The sequence below is a fragment of the Terrapene carolina genome, unplaced genomic scaffold (genome assembly GCF_002925995.2).
Source record: "Terrapene carolina triunguis isolate 2854851 unplaced genomic scaffold, T_m_triunguis-2.0 Scaffold85, whole genome shotgun sequence".
NCBI classification, from domain to species: domain Eukaryota; kingdom Metazoa; phylum Chordata; order Testudines; family Emydidae; genus Terrapene; species Terrapene triunguis.
In genome coordinates this window covers 28041411-28056768 of record NW_020664436.1, presented here as the reverse complement: position 1 = coordinate 28056768, position 15358 = coordinate 28041411, and the positions used below count along the sequence as shown (strand labels likewise).

The following is a 15358-nucleotide window of genomic DNA, read 5'->3' as shown; positions in this document are numbered from 1 at the left end:
GGTTGAGATCAAGCAGGAAAATTTTCATTCCAAAACGTAATATTTTGAAGAAAATGATGATTGAAAACAAGGGTTTGGAATAGAGGGAACCATCTCAGCTGTAGGTACCCGGTAGCCATTGGGGTGCCTGTAATAAAATCGTAGCATGGTTAAATTCAAACCCAGTGTGATTTTTTTTTTAAACGTGTCTGCAAGCTGTTAGAACCTACACTCACCATGAGGGCCGGCTCCAGGCACTAGCCAAGCAAGCTCGTGCTTGGGGCGGCAGATTCTAAGGGGCGGCATTCCGTCCAATCGTAGGGCGGCACGGCTGCCCTATTTTTTTTTTTATTTTTTTATTTTTTTGCTTTGCCTCCAGGTCCGGCCACCCTGCGCCCTGGGTTTTTTTTTTTTTTTTTTTTTTTTGCTTTCCTTTGGGTCCAGCCACCCTGCACCCAGGGTTTTGGGGGTTTTTTTGCTTTGCCTCTGGGTCCGGCCGTCCTGTGCCCAGGGGTTTGGGGTTTTTTTTTGCTTTGCCTCCGGGTCCAGCCACCCTGCACCCAGGGTTTTTGTTTTTGTTTTCCTTTGCCTCTGGGTCCAGCCGCCCTGCGCCCTGGTTTTTTTTGTTTTGGCTTTGCCTCCGGGTCCGGCCGCCCTGCACCCTGTTTTTGTTGTTGTTGTTGTTGCTTGGGGCGGCAAAAAGGTCAGAGCCGGCCCTGCTCATCATATATCTATTATAATACAAACTCCTTTTTTTGGTATTACTGTGTTCATTCTATTTCTTACTCGGTATGAGAATTTTTTTTTCTTATGTAAAGTAAGAGTAATTTCTTGATTTAGATTTTTTTTTTTGCATTCCTTTAAAAAAAATTGAATACATGTTGCAAACTGAACACGCCCCAAACCAAGCCATAAGTTTACACTTTTATATGTTCACTCCCATTGATTTCAAAGAGCTTAGGATCAGGTCCTTTCAGCATTACAGTGTGCTATATTTTTCCTTAGCTATCCTTGCCCAAAATACTTTGCATTTATTATAAATTGCTTCATTAAAGATATTTTTCTGGGTATGATCCCACAAGCATCCTGCAGGCTGATCTCCAATGGACTGCAATAGGAGTTCCATGTGTGAGAGCTTGTGGGTTTGGGCTGTTTATGTTTAACATCTAAAAAAGCAGTAAAAGAAAGTAGGCTGCAGTTTTCCCAAAGTTATGTACTGGTGTTACCTTCAGCTGCTAAGTGATGTTTCTCATGCAGAGTTAATGCAATACTTTCCCAGACAGCACTGTACTCTGCTCCTCTAGATAGATGGTGCCATCTGGTGGGTTTGTCTTACTGAGTATAGTGCTTTGGCATCTAATAATAGTGTTGGCCCTAAAAAGAGTGTTGTTGACAGTGTTTTGGTGGAGTTAGCTGTAGTTGCCTCTACCATTTTCACAAAGATGTTTATCCACAAATCCATAGATGGCATGCTGTGTATGTAGACCTTTTCGTTTCCTTTTTCCAGTTTGTGGGCCAGATCCTCAGCTGGGGTAAACTCGCTTAGCTCCATTGACGTCAATGACCTCACAATGATTTACACCAGCTCAGGATCTGGCTCTGTATTTTTAAACTAATGAGCACATCAGGAGCCCTGGCTGGTAACCACAGTGATAGAGCTCTTCAGTTATTCCATGTTGACTTTTTTGCCTGGTCGAAGCAATAAGAGCCCTATTGAGAGAATCAGCTGGCATGCCTGGACCTGTCCAGGCTCCTATCCATTCTCTGGTTTCCAAACACATTTTTTTCCTTAGGCCTCTGCAGGCATGAGGAGTGCAGACTGGAGGGTGAACATTCTCTGAGTTTAGAATTTGGCATATACACAGTGCCTAACGGAGACCGGGGTGGAGATGAGAGCTAGTAGACTGAGACTCCACCCAGACCGAACTGAGGTAATTGCTGTTGGCTGTGGGAAGCTGTAAGGAGATTTGGTGAAGATTATTTCTGGGGAGTTTTCTGCCGTTTGTGACATATAACCTGCAGTTCTTGGTGGATCTACAGCAGCTTCTGGATGTCCAGGTAGCAACAGCAATCATGGGTGCTTTTTCCCTCCGTTTAGCTAGAAGGTTTTCTCTTGGCTGTGGATTTTGCTTCCATCACCAGGGTCTTTGTCAGTTCGCAATTGGGTCATTGCAATGTGCTTTACATGGGGCTACAGCTGAAAACCTCATGAGAACTTCAGTTTGCATGGAACATGGAGGTCTGCTTTGTAGGCAGTGTTTTCTGCAGGGTACACTTTACACCTGTGATGTGCACTGGCCGCCAATTCACTTCCATGTGCAATTCAAGGCTTTGGTTTTAATCAATTGTATAAGGCCCCTAAAAGGTTGGGGTCAACCCTAACTGAAACACGTCTGGTCTCTTTGGGTGATTCTGCAGCAGATGAAATCACTTGAGGTGCTGGAACTGATTGCTCACTGGTCTAGCTGTGAAAGTAGGGCATTTGCCGTGAAAGACCCTCCACTTTAGAATTGCTTCCTGCTGTGGTCCAACTTCGTTGACTTTCTGGGTAACACTTCTGTTCTCAAAAGGGGCACGGAGAAGATGGGCATAAGTAGGGGTGTTGTATTTATTACTCCTACTAGATGTTGGGGTGGGGAGTTAATTGGTTACTGGGGAGATGTATTACTTTTAATGTTCATGAACCCAGAATACCGTAAGGGCTCATTTTAAAAAAAAGGAACGAATGAATTAAATCCAAATGAATAAACTGTAAAGATCTCTCCTGCAGTGGCACCTTCCTTCGTGCAGGAGGAGGAGGGGGCCTGTGCGTCTCTTAATGTCAGTGTTAGTTTCCATTTTGTACATTAGAGAACACTCTGCAGTGACAGGCTCAGTTAGTGAGGTGAATGCTCTTAACCACCTCACTGCCACCTCATGTGCCTGCCTATGAGGCTAACAAATGATATAATATATTCAAAAAATGGGGTAAGCATTTTGGCCAACACTGATTTCAGTTCATACAAATATGCTACATTTTGGGCAGGGCTGGCTCCAGCTTTTCTGCCGCCCCAAGCGGCAAAAAAAAAAAAAAAAAAGACAAGCGGCAGCACTTCGGCGGCAGCTAAATCGCGCCGCTTCTTTGGCGGCAGTTCGGTGGCGGGTCCTCCATCTCTTCCCCTTCTGCAGCAATTTGGTGTCAGCTCAAAGAGGAAGAGAGGGAATGAGGGGCCTGCCGCTGAATTGCTGCCGAAGACCTGGACGTGCCACCCCAGAGTGCCATCCCTTTGAATTGGCCGCCCCAAGCACCTGCTTCCTACGCTGGTGCCTGGAGCCGGCCTTGATTCTGGGCTTTATTAAGAACTTACAGCCTGGAGCTCCCATGGGGGAAAACATGCACTGCCCCAGTGCTGGCATCTAGAGGCTTTAGGATTGGAATGGCAAAATGTCTCCTAGGTGCTAAGATTGTACATTGGGCACTTGGACTTGCCATACCTCTAGCAAGAATTCCCAACAGCTCCCTATCCACTAACTGGTATGTAAGGTCTATGGCCATTCTCACTCTGGGGAAGCTAGGGCTTCCGGAAGCTCAGCCTCCAACCTTGCACCCTGCATGGGTATGTGTGGGGAAGGAGCCACCTGTGCTCTCTCTCTCTTTTCATGCACAACTGCTCTGGGCTGCAATCAATGGTGTGCTGTCTAGGTATGCAACGCATGCATTGCATGCCCCAGAAGATCTGGCCTGTAGGATGATTCTGTCTGGTGTCTTCTGTACAGTGTGACCTCACAGTCACCAGGGGCATGGTCATGCTGCATAAAGGACACCATATTGTGCAACATCACTAAAAAGATTGGACTACCTAAGGCATTCAAGTTTAGAATTGAATCATTGCATGCCTTACTAAAAATGTCCTGGTCTGACACTGGCTGCCATAATTTATCTCTTCATGGCTTAAGAAAATGTGTTTGAAAGCCTATAAAATTCATGGCTATAGAGCTGGCTGGGAAGAAAATCCCAATGGGAATTGCCTTCCATTTGCTCAAAAGGACAAACTCTACCTCCAAACACTCACCTGAGACTCTCAGTGATTAAGGACCTGATTTTTTCAGAGGTGCTGAGTACCTATTGCTCCCCTTGACTTCAGTGTCTGCTGTGAATGCCCGAGACCTCTGAAAATCAAGCCCTAAATCTGGGAATCCTGGATACTCATCCAAAGACAGGATTCAACCTACATTCTTTACAACAGCTTCATAATCCCCAAATTTACCTTTTGAACAGAACACGAATGGATCAGCTGGAGACCAGCAAGGCTCAAGAACTTAATTGCTTAGAAGAATATAAGACAGACCGCATTCACACACTGCAGAAAGAAAAGGTTGAATTTAAGAAGTACGCAACAGCAGCTAGAGTCACTAGGGAGGAAGTCAAATCAGAAGAAATACAAGTAAGTAGTGTATAAAGAAGGGGAAAAAGAAAATGTGATTTTAAAGATCAGTTTGTAGTCCATCCTAGAACGGATATGAGAATTGCTCCTCAAGTGATGGAGAATCCACCATGCTTTGAGGTAACGTGTTCCAATGGTGAATTGCCCTCACTGTTAAAAATCTACAACTTATTTCCAGTCTGAATTTGTCTTGCTTCTGTTTCCAGTCACTGGATAGCATTATGCCTTTTTCTGCTAGATTAAGAAATCACTTTCCTGTGTAAGTATTTGTAGACCATAATCAATTCACCTCTTAAACTCCTCTTGGATATACTAACTAGACCGAGTTAAGTCTCTCCCAATAAAACATGATTTCCAGACCTCAAATCATTCTTGTGGATCTTTTCTGAATCCTTTTCAGTTTTTCAATATCCTCTTTGAAATGTGGACTCCAGAACTGATACAGCATTTCAGTAGTGGTCTCATCAATCCCATACACAGAGATAATACCAGCTGCCTATTCCTACTTGATATTCCCCTCCTTATACAGCCAAGAATCACGTTTGCCCTTTTAGCTACAGCACTGCACTGCACTGGGATCTAATGTTTAATTGGTTATCTACCAAGTCCTTTTCTTTGCCAGTGCATTCCAGGATACAGTCCATTATCTTGGAACTATGACCTACATTCTTTGTTCCTAAATGTATGACTTTGCATTTGACTCAATTAAAATACACGTTCAAATGAGCTCAGCTTGCTAAGATCACTCTCTATAACTGACCTGTTCCTATCATCATTTACCACTCCAGATCCCAGTGGGAATCCACTACAAACACCTCACTGGATGATGATTCCCCATTTACAATTGCTTTTTGAGATCTATCAATGAATCATTTTTTAATCCATTTAATATGGGCTACATTGATTTTATATAGTGCTAATTTTTAAATTACAAAGTCGTGCAGGATCAAGAGACACAAGGTGGGTGAGGTAATACCTTTTATTGGACCAACTTTTCAAGACTGTCCAACTTCTCTATAAAAGATATTACCTCACCCATCTCGTCTCACCGCTATCCTGGGACCAACATGGCTGCAACAACACTGCATGCAAGATTAAGTCAAATGCCTTACATTAATAACGTAGCAGGTGCACAACATCATTCATCCTTGCAAGATTGGGTACCCCCGCTGTCTTTGCTTGCTCATCACTTTTCACCTTCTGCTTTTAACAAGCAACAATACACACCTGCCCTTGTGCAGGATCAAGCCTGTCAATGTACATCAAGTGCCCCCAGTGCCATAATGGTGGGTGCATAAATATATAAATAAATAGCTTTCTTGTGTCCACCTCAGTTTGGAGGCATGTCCCACATCTGGCAGATTAAGAGGTAAATCACAGTTCCACTACCCCACAGTGCACTATTCATGGTGAAGTTGCAGAAGAAGAAAGAATTATGTGCTTGAAGGAAGAAAGGAGGGAGAGGATGAAGAGACGGGAGAGGGAGGATGGGAAAACTGCTGCTTTTCCTCACTGCCTTTGCTAGTGTTAGGGGTTGGGGTTTGCAGGGTTTTGTTCCAAAGGGTCAAGGTTTTAAAATATACAGTTCAATTTGTCTGGAAATACACAAAGAATGAATGCAAAACCACTTAGTGCAAGAAAAAATAATAGGATCATAGAACTGGAAGGGACCTCGAGAGGTCATCTAGTCCAGTCCCCTGCACTCATGGCAGGACTAAGTATTATCTAGACCATCCCTGACAGGTGCTTGTCTAACCTGCTCTTAAAAATCTCCAATGATGGAGACTCCACAACCTCCCTAGGCAATTTATTCCAATTCTTAACCACCCTGTCAGTTAGGAAGTTTTTTCCTAACGTCCAACCTAAACCTCCCTTGCTGCAATTTAAGCCCATTGCTTCTTGTCCTATCCTCAGAGGTTAAGAAAAACAATTTTTCTTCCTCCTCCTTGTACATACTTTTACATACTTGAAAACTGTTATCATGTCCCTTCTCAGTCTTCTCTTTTCCAGACTAAACAAACCCAATTTTTTCAATCTTCCCTCATAGGTCACGTTTTCTAGACCTTTAATCATTTTTGTTGCTCTTCTGTGGACTCTCTCCAATTTGTTCACATCCTTCCTGAAATGTGGCACCCAGAACTGGACACAATACTCCAGTTGAGGCCTAATCAGCACGGAGTAGAGCGGAAGAATTACTTCTCGTGTCTTGCTTACAATACTCCTGCTAATACATCTCAGAACGATATTTGCTTTTTTTGCAACAACGTTACACTGTTGACTTATGTTTAGTTTGTGGTCCACTATAACCCCCAGATCCCTTTCCACAGTACTCCTTCCTAGGCAGTCATTTCCCATTTTGTATGTGTGCAACTGATTGTTCCTTCCTAAGTGGAGTACTTTGCATTTGTCCTTATTGAATTTCATCCTATTTACGTCAGACCATTTCTCCAGTTTGTCCAGATCATTTTGAATTATAATCCTATCCTCCAAAGCACTTGCAACCCCTCCCAGCTTGGTATCGTCCGCAAACTTTATAAGTGTACTCTCTATGCCATTATCTAAATCATTGATGAAGATTTTGAACAGAACCGGACCCAGAACTGATCCCTGTGGGACCCCACTCATTATGCCCTTCCAGCATGACTATGAACCACTGATAACTACTCTCTGGGAACGGTTTTCCAAACAGTTTTGCACCCACCTTATAGTAGCTCCATCTAGGTTGCATTTCCCTAGTTCGTTTATGAGACGGTCGTGTCAGACAGTATCAAAAGCTTTACTAAAGTCAAGATATACCATGTCTACCACTTCCCCCCATACACAAGGCTTGTTACCCTGTCAAAGAAAGCTATCAGGTTGGTTTGACACAAAATTTGTTTTTTACAAATCCATGCTGACTGTTATTTATCACCTTATTATCTTTTAGCTGTTTGCAAATTGATTGCTTAATTATTCTGTCCATTATCTTTCTGGGTACAGAAGTTAAGATGACTGGTCTGTAATTCCCTGGGTTGTCCTTATTTCCCTTTTTATAGATTGGCACTATATTTGCCCTTTTCCAGTCTTCTGGAATCTCTCCTGTCTTCCATGACTTTTCAGAAATAATCGCTAATAGCTCCTTGAGTATTCTAGGATGCATTTCATTAGGCCCTGGTGACTTGAGGACATCTGATTTGTCCAAGTAATTTTTAACTTGTTCTTTCCCTGTTTTAGCCTCTGATCCTACCTCATTTTCACTGGCATTCACTATGTTACTCATTGAGTAACAGGCCTACCCTGTCCTTGGTCTTCCTCTTCCTTCTAATGTATTTATAGAATGTTTTCTTGTTACCCTTTATGTCTCCAGCTAGTTTGATCTCATTTTGTGCCTTGGCCTTTCTAATTTTGTCCCTACATACTTGTGTTATTTGTTTATATTCATCCTTTGTAATTTGACCTAGTTTCCACTTTTTGTAGGACTCTTTTTTTATTTTTAGATCATTGAAGATCTCCTGGTTAAGCCGGGGTGATCTCTTGCCATACTTCCTATTTTTCCTATGCAATGGGATAGTTTGCTCTTGTGCCCTTAATAATGTTTCTTTGAAAAACTGCCAACTGTCTTCTATTGTTTTTCCCCTTAGACTTGTATCCCATGGGATCTTACAACCAACTCCCTGAGTTTGCTAAAGTCTGCCTTCTTGAAATCCATTGTCTTTATTTTGCTGTTCTCCCTCCTACCATTCCTTAGAATCATGAACTCTATCATTTCGTGATCACTTTCACCCAAGATGCCTTCCACTTTCAAATTCTCAGCCAGTTCCTCCCTATCTGTCAAAATGACAGATTACAATTAAGCATTAGGTGTAGTTCTCCCTGAGCAAAGGAAAGGCTCGAGATCTTTGCACATCCACTCCTTTACATTTAAAGGTGCAGGATTAATAAAGGGGCAGGGCATGTCTAAGGAGACGTACACTTAAATGTATTTCTAAAATGGCTTGGCCAGTGTCCATAGATTCATAGATTTTTATTTTAAGATCAGAAGGGACCATTATGATCATTTAGGCTGACCTCCTGCATCACACAGGCCCAAGAACCTCATCTACTAATCTCTGCATCAAGCCCATAACTTCTGTTTGAGCTACAGCATGTCTTTTTGAAAGACATCCAGGCTTGAGTTGTCATTGACGTCAGCAAGAGTTGTGGATGTTCTAGACTCATTAGGATCAGAACCTGAATCAGTCAAATTGTTCCATCAGTCCAAGCTGCTTAAAGAAAATCTTTTTTTTTTTAATGCAAACACAGTGAGATGCTCCATGATGGTTGGAATGTTAGATCCTGATTTTGAAAGGTATTGATCACCAGCAACTTCCACTGACTTCATTTATAGTGGGTGTTCAGCAGTTCTGAAAATCATCCCTTTTGGCTTAATATCTCACTGCTGTAGATGCTTGTCAGTACACCTTAAATACTGTAGGGGGCTAATACCTATTCCTTTTTCTTAGGCTTCTTTTCTTTGGCTCTTCTGCAGCATGGATTTCTGTTTGTTTGTTTTATTTATTGCTGTGTATTTTGGTAGATCTGGTGTGATTTTGTTTTGTGTGTGTTTATGTCATAATGAAAAGTTTCAATAAAGCTTTAAGCAAAACAACAGATTTCATGTGTCTTTCCAAATGCATGAGCTGCGCTTGCCTCGTCTGGAATGGTGCACTAACGTTCTGTGCCTTTCCCTAATAACAGATGTTAAAACAGCAGATTGCAGGGCTCCAGGAGGAGTTCAGGAGAAATGAGTCCCACTGGCATGCTGCCCATGGCAAGCTAAAACATCAGATTGAGATGCTGACCAAACAGAACCTGGAGCTTCGAGATGAGCTCAGAGTTTCAGAGCATCAGAGGCTGGAAGCAGAAAAGAAATCTGGAGCTGTGGATTTCATAAGCAGAAAATCAGAAACCCCGGTACTGAAGGATCTATTGTCTGTAGGTGGTTGTGTGAACAGTGGAAGTGTCTGGTATACCAATGTCAGAGCAATTCAAAGTTTTAAGATTTCTTCAGAATCAGGAGTGCATGAGCATACTCTCTCTCTCCCTTAGCCAATTATTCTCAGGGAAATAACCAGTTCCAGGCTAGTACCCTAACCACTGGGCCATCCTTCCCTTTATAAGTGACAGTAACTACATTCTTCTTTACAAGGTGCCTGGAACCACCAATTTCACTTGATAAAGCAAGGGAAATGGTAAATAATCTTTATATATTTTAATATAGCATTAATGAGAATGAAGCCCCTAACTCCCTTAGGCTCCTTTGGACAATGTAATCCCAAATTCAAATTTAATTTTGATTTTTAACTTGACTGGAATCTGCCTGTTACTTCTGATGACCCTTTTTTTTATGCATAGTGAAGGTCACACAGAAAAATGATTCCAGCTGTGCTATATGCAACATAAAGGACACCAGTACGGAACAAAACTGTATAACAATCACAATCAAAGCAAGAGCTAGAGAAGGCAAAATATGCTGGACATTTTTGTCTAGATTCTGGTCCCCACTCCACCTGCTTTGGCCTGCTCTGGTGGTGCAAAAGAGCCATAAAGCCTGGGCCTTCAGCCGCTGAAGATTCCCTCTGGGCTGGAGAATCCTCAGCTGGCATAAGGGCACTGTATAGGGGACATGACCCTGAGGCTGCTGTAACTTATGCTGGGGACCACCCTGTCCCTGGCTAGCCTCAGGCTGAGAGGAGCATAACTCAGCCAGATGGGGGATCTAGTCTTTTGTGTATAAACTTAGGGTGATTCTGTTTTATCTCCTGTCAGAGCCATTACGTTTTCCAACTCCAGGCACCTAATAGTGAGGGATTTCCATTCCGTATTGATCTCTTTGCTTGGGAGAAAACTGGTGCCATCTGCTCCCTCCACCCCCCTGTGGTCTAGCTGACTGAATAGTAGCTACCTGTGTACATATTGCCTTGTTACCTCAGAAAATGTGAAGGTTTGGTGTGAGTTTTTTCTCCAGGTACAAGATGATGTGACTGGTTCTATTAGATGTGATGGATAAACCATTGCTTTGTTTATCATAAATTCTCCATTAGGTTTCAGAAGCTATTTTGAGAGGGACATCGTCTCTGGCTAACCTAGAAGAAAGGCCATTGCGAAGTAGCCATAAGAGTCGCAACACCACTCCGGTGGGGAGGAAAACTCCAGTGGAGAAACACCCCCCCCAGAGATGTGAATATGAAAGTATGGATAAAACTCGGGTCCTTATTGCAGTCACATTTCCACAGTTTAAAAACATGAGACTTATTTTAGAGAATGATTTCTGGGACCAAAATGTATGTAAATGAAAGTGTCCAGATACATGGGGTCACCTTTTCTACATAGCCCCGTGTTGTGACTCAGCACTAAGAACGTGCAGTAGTAAAGTTTTCCTTGCACTCTTCCTAACTCCATAATGGTGTGAGACAATCATCTGTCTCCTATTTTAAGCCTAACTGAATTGCCTATTTGTAGTTATCACCGTGTACTGTGCCCCTGCCCCAATGCATGGTTTTGGCCCTTGAATTTGCACAGTGTGAGAGGATCCAGTAGCCTTGCCCCAGCCACTCTTCCAGCCTCCCCTTCCCCCAACCCTCCCTGGCTCTTTGGTCCTGAAGAGAGAGACACACTAGAGAATTGCACCACGGCACACGGGAGGCTGTGAAGTCTCCTTTCATGGGCTCTCTGCAGCCTTGTCTCTGCAAAGCTGAAATCCAGTATTTTCACTGTTTCAGGCTTTGCATAATTACGAAAGAGACCACACAGAATTTGGCCCAAAGTGTGAAACCCAATTTCTCTTTAGTGCACATAAAACCTAATCCTACTTCCAGTCAAATCAATGGCAAAACTCCCATTTGACCATAATGAGTGCAGCACTGGGCTCATATTGATAGCCCTTTGACTGCTCTTCTGTGGCTGGATTACACCATTGTCTGATGCATCTCACTTTTAAGAACTTTTTCCTAAATATCTAGTTAGAATTTTCCTCCTCCTGGCTTCAAGTTGTAACTTTTTATTTTGTCTCCATTTGAACATCCCGAATAATAATCCTTCCCCTGCCTTTTTTTTACACCTAGTCTACATCTGTGCCTTGTCGGTCAGATGAACTGAGATTCCTCCTGTCTCTGCAGTTAATGATCTCATGACACAAATATGTTCTAACATCCAGGGACATGTGGAAGCTACTTCCCACAGTATAGCTGCAGCAATTACCACATTTGCCTGCCCAGTCACTGAAGTAACTTGGAATTTAAAAACATGTAAAAGGCAGTTACTTGTGAAATGAGGTTACTGTGCAACGTGAATAGAGATGGCAGGAAGATTTTAGGAAAAAACCCTTAAAATTCTATACTGTATTATTTGTGAAGTAAAATGTGATCAGGTGAATAAAGACTGTATTGTGTAATGTGCACAGACACAAAGGGGCAATATTTATATTGTGTGTGAACTACTAGCTTGTCATTGCCCCACTTGAATGGGGTGGCCTAGATTGGATGTTTGTCCTCAAGACTGGATGTCTTTCTAAACAATATGCTCTAGTTCAACTAGAAGCTATGAGCTGATGTGGGAATTACTGGGTGAAATTCTATGGTCTGTGTTACGTATGAGGTCAGACTAGGGATACAATTTTCAGAAGTACCTAAGAGACTTGGGAGCCTAAATCCCATTTTCAAAAGAGACTAAGTCACATCAGAGCTGGTGCTAGGCATAAGCAGACTAAGCAATTGCTTAGGGCCCGAGCAGCTCAAGGGGACCCCCATTTGCTTTTTATTATGTGTTGGGGGGGGGGAAAATATTCCTGCTTAGGGCCCCCAATGGGCTAGCACTGCCTCTGAGTCACACTGAAAGTCAGTGGGACTTTAGCTCCTGAATGCCTATGCCATTTTTAAAAATGAGGCTTAGGCTCCAAAGTCACATAAGGGCTTTTGAAAATTTTACCCAAGGCAATTGTTATGGTTCCATCTGGCCTTAAAAACTGAGAGTTAAATCTTGGCCTCAGTGATGTCAATGAGAGTTTTGCCATTAACTTCAGTAGGGCCAGATTTCACTCTATGAATCTTTAAGTGCTTAATATGTGAACATCCTGCTGCTGTGATTGCAACCTTTCGCAGGGTTGTTCCAGCTTTACAAGAACCAGAATATGAAACTGCTTAGAAACAAAAGTGAAAGTGGGTTGTCCACTTCCATTTTCCAAGCAGAGAGAGAAACGTGAAAAGTAAACAAACAGCAAAAATAGTGAAAAGTAAATTTAAAAAAACTTCTAACGTTTTTGAAATAAGCAAATTATTTTTGTTACTTTTACAGAATGACTTCAGTGTGATTTTTTTAACATGACAGTGTATACTTAATGCAAAAATATTGAATGCATTTCAGGCAGTGCAAAGGACTGAGTCTTTGAAATCAGTAACCAGGGAACCCAGAGAAAAGACACCATCTAATCACTTTCATAGCAGAAGTACGACACCCACTGGCAGGAGAACACCCCATCAGGGAAGATTAACACCCTTTGAGCCAGAGAAGGTAACCAGTTAATAGTGCAGACTATTCTGATTGTTATGATTATTTACTGTTTATATTATGATATTGCTCAGAGGCGCTGGTTGGGATCATAGATCCATTATGACATGTGCTGCCCCAAAGAGTTTACAATCTAAGATGACAAGCAATACACTTATGTTGGGGGAGAGGTAGACAGTTAAATAGAAACAAATTGTAGATACCATATCAGTTATTCATGGTACAAGCTTCATTTCTTGACAGCCCAGGAGAAGTTCACATGTGACCATTCATACACTGAGAATTGCCAAGTTACAGAGATGGTAGGACTGTATATTTGTCTAAAACTCTTCGTCTTGTTTTAGGTTATACATCAATCATCTCTTAATGAACAAAGAACCTATGGCAGGAAGTCACCTATACTTCCCGTCTCACACTTGACTGTGTCTAAGGAAACCAACTCATCGTCTTACATAAAAGGTAAGATTTCCTGCAAGCCCTACATTTCTATGGCTACCATTTGTGGGAACTTTCCACCTGCCAGCAGTGGTCTGCAGGTGAGTGTACGGCTTCTTTCTTTTGCTCCAGGAGGAGGCAGCACCAAGTGTTGCTATCAACAAGAATGATATTATTGCTGCAATAGGCAATGTGTTGCATGAATCTGAAAGTCAGCATTTTTAAAATGGACTCTGAAACAACACCGTGGAGTTGTATGACTGGGCACTTTCCTAGGCCTGCACTGACCTTTTGAATCTGTTTTTCTTTCCACACCCTGTAGGCAGATTTTCATCTACCTCAGGTAGTTCAGAGGACACAGTCCTCTTTCGCAACCAGAACGATGATGTTTGTAGCTCTGCATCCTGCAGTAACAATGAGGAAACACAGGTATATTTATACATAGAGAAATATTTAATCATCCAGCAAGATTTATACTTCAGCTTTCACAGACACTGAGCTAAATCCTAGTCCCACTTCAGTCATTGGCAAAATTACCATTGTCTTCAGTGGGGCCAATATTCAGTCTGCTTCATTTTCCCTCCCATCTGTTGGTGCTGACTGTACTTAAAACAATATAGTGACATCTTACAAATCCTATGGTATGTTTCTCTGTGAAAATAGCCCTTTATAACGATTTGTTTTAAGGAAGTTTACGTTGCAACTTAATATTTTCATCTTGACACAGGAGAAAGAGAATCTGTGCCTTAAAAGGACTCAAAAATCACTTAAACCTTGGGATCAGACAGCCTCTGTGACACTCTCCAGGAGAAACAGCATAATCCCAAGTGGCAGAAAAACACCAGGAGAAAGTTTTTATGCATTACTGGATGCTGAAGCAAAGGTTTGAGCTAATTATAGGTACTGGCTCACATACTGATCTTCAACACCCATAGCTCCAGCCATGCAACCATGTGCTGAAATGTTGTTTCGTCAATCCAAGCAAAATAAAATACGCCAGGGAAAACAGAACCCTCCATTTCAGCCTTCTTTCCTAATCACTAGACTAGATCACATTTCTTTCATGGGTTAATATTAGTTCAAGCTCCTGAAAGGCCTTGCCTTCTGTTGCCTGATGAAAATGCATATGACCTTGTGGGGGTAGGAAGAGGGATTATTTTCTCTGCAAGACTTGGGGCTGCTCTTAGCTCCAGTGCAAAGCTTAAGCAAAACTAAATGTTTTTTAACTACAGTTTAGTTGCCACAGCTGTCTTCAGAGCTCCTCAGAGTGTGTGTTTTCTGTCATTGCCTGACATTGCTAATGTGCCCCAGAAGGCTTTGCTGCAAAAGCAGCACTCTGACCCTTTGGAGATATCTTGGCATACATCGGCAGGCAGCAGAGAAAACCCGAAAGTGTTTTGGGCCACTGTTAGGAAATCTGGATTTGGAAGAAATGGGGAATGGAAGACAGTTAAATTCAGAGAGAAGGGGAACCACTGGTGAAAATACCACTGAGGAATCATGAATAATGCAAAAGGTGAGGGAGGCCCTTATCTTGGCAGGGAGGGAAGAGGCATTGCTAAGGAACTTCAGAGAGGGTGGACAGCTTCTGGAATGCTGTGACAGTGTTCGGGGTCCCCAGGATTGTGGGTCACCTTGTTACCCCCCCCACCACCACCCTGTTTCCAGTGAGAGGGAGACTTCCTTGTGCTTAACTGGCTGTCAGCAACCTGATACCTCCAGCCTGTTAGCCACCCAAACCCTCTCCTCTGGGCTGTGCCCGCCCTTCCTTTGCCTTGCAGCTTAACAATAGGTGCACCCCAGTCCCTGAACCCCTTTGAAGCATTTGCCCTGTAGCATCTGGCCCCTTCTCCACTGAACACTCACAGAAATACCAGGGCTGCAGTCCCCAGGGGAACAGCGTACATACCAGCTTGTATGATTCAGCTCAGGATCAGCACCTTGTTTAATACCCCAGCACTGAGTTTTATGTATAGTGAGAACAACAATAAGTTTAT

General features: G+C 42.6%; 1 protein-coding gene across 1 annotated transcript in view; it reads left to right on the top strand.

The window, feature by feature from the left end:
* The window catches only part of TCP10L2 (t-complex 10 like 2), a 57157-nt gene that overhangs the window by 35191 nt on the left and 6608 nt on the right, over positions 1–15358 (top strand). Inside the window, exons 9-14 of the mRNA XM_029911042.1 lie at positions 4238–4403; positions 9120–9335; positions 10466–10630; positions 12783–12929; positions 13271–13385; positions 13684–13790. Coding sequence (XP_029766902.1) covers positions 4238–4403; positions 9120–9335; positions 10466–10630; positions 12783–12929; positions 13271–13385; positions 13684–13790 — 916 coding nt within the window. The remainder of the gene's footprint in view (positions 1–4237; positions 4404–9119; positions 9336–10465; positions 10631–12782; positions 12930–13270; positions 13386–13683; positions 13791–15358) is intronic.